This window comes from Sinocyclocheilus grahami, unplaced genomic scaffold (assembly GCF_001515645.1).
Source record: "Sinocyclocheilus grahami isolate Dianchi unplaced genomic scaffold, SAMN03320097.WGS_v1.1 scaffold804.1, whole genome shotgun sequence".
NCBI classification, from domain to species: Eukaryota; Metazoa; Chordata; class Actinopteri; order Cypriniformes; family Cyprinidae; genus Sinocyclocheilus; species Sinocyclocheilus grahami.
In genome coordinates, this window is record NW_015505983.1 from 453,667 (window position 1) to 456,589 (window position 2,923).

Genomic DNA, 2,923 nt, shown 5'->3' on the forward strand with positions numbered 1-2,923 from the left:
CACTATTTTCAACAAGTAGTATACTTGATAGTAGAAATCCTGCTATTTTAACAGTGTAAATAGGTATTTGCATTTAGTGTAAATAGCATATTGCTAAAAATACTGCTATTTTCACTTAGTGTAAATAGAATCCATTGCTAATAAGAGATTTGAAAAGGGTGGAAAAAAAAGTTCGGCAAAAGGCGGGATCGAACCCGGGTCGATCGCGTCAAAAAGCCAAGGTCATGCACCTATCCATGTGCACCACTGGAGCTGATGATTTACAGCCACTTTTAACTAAATGTAAATAGACACCCCGTATTTTTTATTCCATAGTGAGGGCAATTCATACAATACATTTAAACTGAGCTACTTTAATACCATCTCCGAACTTTCTACCATGACTCTGCTGTTCTTCGGCTGGTTCTTCCCTGTATACGTTGATTGACAGATGTCTCGTCCAGTCAGCGGTGAGTAATCCCAAACCAATGGCGCTGTCTCAAACTATACCTACCTCTTCCGGTTTGTCTGATTTGTCATTGTGTTTTCTGACTTGTAAATTTGTTTTCGGATTTGTCATTGTGTTTTTTGACTTGTTATAATGTTTAGATAGTTTTTTAGACTTCCATTTGCGTTTGTAATTTGTTATTTTGTTTTTAGAATTGTGATTTGCTTTGCACTTCTCGGCCACCGTACTATACAAATGTTTCCCCGATTTACAGTCTGGACAAGTTGATGCTAGTTGACAAATGTCAGAGCCATTCAGCAGATTTGAGTTGACCGATTTTATAGAAAATTGCGTAGTTTATGATGGTCCCAGATTCAGATTTTCCAGACGGAGGATATCAAACATATTAGTTTTAGTGTTCACACAGTGCAGTAATTTACGGGAGTCACGACCTTATTCTACAATCGTATTGACTCCCAAAAATTTCAGGTAGCGACAACCGCATTTACAGAAATTTACAGTGTGTAAAGAATTGAACAGAACAACTAGTTGTTAATGACGAGTTTAAAAGCATGTCAGAGTTTAGTCTTTTCTGTATGTGTGGTGAAGAAATCACAGGATACATTTTGAATCAGTGTTGCCAGATCCTGCTCGAAAAAATAAACAGCAAATGAGAACGAGTCAATAATAAACTCAAATCCAAACTGTAATCTTGGGAATAAGCTGCATACCACAATATAGTGACCTGCACCCGCCCACTTTATTGACTCTATAAACTGGATTGCTTTATGAGCCGAGCCCAAACAACAAGCCCAAAGATGCTTGATAAGCATTGCTTAAAATAAGTAGATATAGCAACCCTTAAAGAGTAAGCTCTGTGAAGTAGCCTTCCAAACATAAACAAAACACAATGGCTCTCTTCACTGTGATTTAGTTAAAATCGTTGAACACAATGAGTCTTTGGTTGCTGTAATATCACTTCGGTTGAAAATAGCGGATACCAAACATGTGAGATGCCAGAACATTGTAATGGTTACCATGCTTTCGTTGCGATTTTTAAAGCGAGTTCTGTTCCGTACACACACAAATCGATAATTTAGTGGATTTAGTGGATAACAAGGCCTCTTACAAAACTTTTTTTAAATGCTTTTAAATGATTTTATCGGAAAATTGGTTTTGAAAAAGACCGATACCCATAAAAATGCTTAATATCTGTGCTGATAATCGGCCAGGCTGATAATCGGTCAACCCCCAATTTAAAAGCTTATAAATAATTTTATTGCCAAATCGGTTTTGAAAATGACCAATACCGATAACCATAAAAAAAATGTATATTGGTGCCGATAATCGATCAACCCCAAATTTAAATGCAGTTGTCACTCCTGAAACTTTACAGTGTATACACGGCCTTAGTGTATACCAACATAAAATCATCTCAAATATAACCGTGAATTGTTCTGAATAGAAAATACATCAGGAGAACCATGGTATCATTTCCAAAGTAGATGGTAAGAACATGATATCTGTGGTTGTTTGTGCCTTGCGTATCAGAAGGTTTATCATCAAAATGGAGTTGAATAGATAAGCAGACCTGAGTTAAAGTGTAATCCCTTCATTTCTTTGGGTAATGAGGGTTTTGTCTCTCTCTGCTGGTGTTTTAGCTGCTGAAGGTGCTGAATAAGTCTAATGAGAAAGTGCTGGCCCTGGGCGCCTGCTTTAACGAGCAGGCCGACTCTCATCTCATTTGCGTGCAGACGGCAGATGGACAGTACCAGACGCAGGCCATCAGCATTCACAGCCAGCCACGCAGAGGTGAGAGAGAGTGAACATCCCAACACTCACGTCAGCTTATAGACACAAATATCTGTTATTTCCTTGATTCTTTTGTTTTGAATATTAGTACAGTGGTCGAAAAAAAAGTATTTGGACACATTTTGCACCTAGAACTGTATGAATGTCATTGCATAGTATAATAAACTAGCAAACCTATGTATTTATTAACACTTGTGCTGTGTTGAAAATCCTTTACCTGATTTGGTCAAAAATGCCCAGCCTTGTAACTCTCTCATTATTATCATGAAATATTGGATTTGATCTCTCTGTCACCTTGTTTTCTTCCAGTTAGCAAAGGTTTTGTGTTTCCTTTTGGAACTGATTAACGATTAATCATTGATCTGAGTACCTGTGGCACCTGTAGAAATCAGTTCATTCATCCTAAGGGACATTTTGGTCTTTTTCATTTTTCGAATTATTTTGTATTTTTAAAGAAACGTGCTGCAAATAGTCACAACACAAACTAATAAAGAAACACGCTGCAAAAACAAAAACAGGCTGCAAATAGTTACAGACCACATCGGAAATGTTTAAGGGAACAGCAAAGTGACGAACATGGCTGAGACAGATTTATCAATGTTTGCTTTGAAAGGTGAGATTTTTGTTTAATTTAACATCCTGATCATACGATTCCTTAGTTTTTTGGGTGGGTGGGGGGGGGGG

At 37.4% G+C, this 2,923-nt stretch overlaps 1 protein-coding gene across 1 annotated transcript in view; it reads left to right on the top strand.

The window, feature by feature from the left end:
* Positions 1–2,923, top strand: part of zfyve9b (zinc finger, FYVE domain containing 9b) — a 20,727-nt gene that overhangs the window by 12,634 nt on the left and 5,170 nt on the right. The window contains exon 11 of the mRNA XM_016246627.1: positions 2,089–2,239. Within this exon, the coding sequence (XP_016102113.1) occupies positions 2,089–2,239 (151 nt within the window). The remainder of the gene's footprint in view (positions 1–2,088; positions 2,240–2,923) is intronic.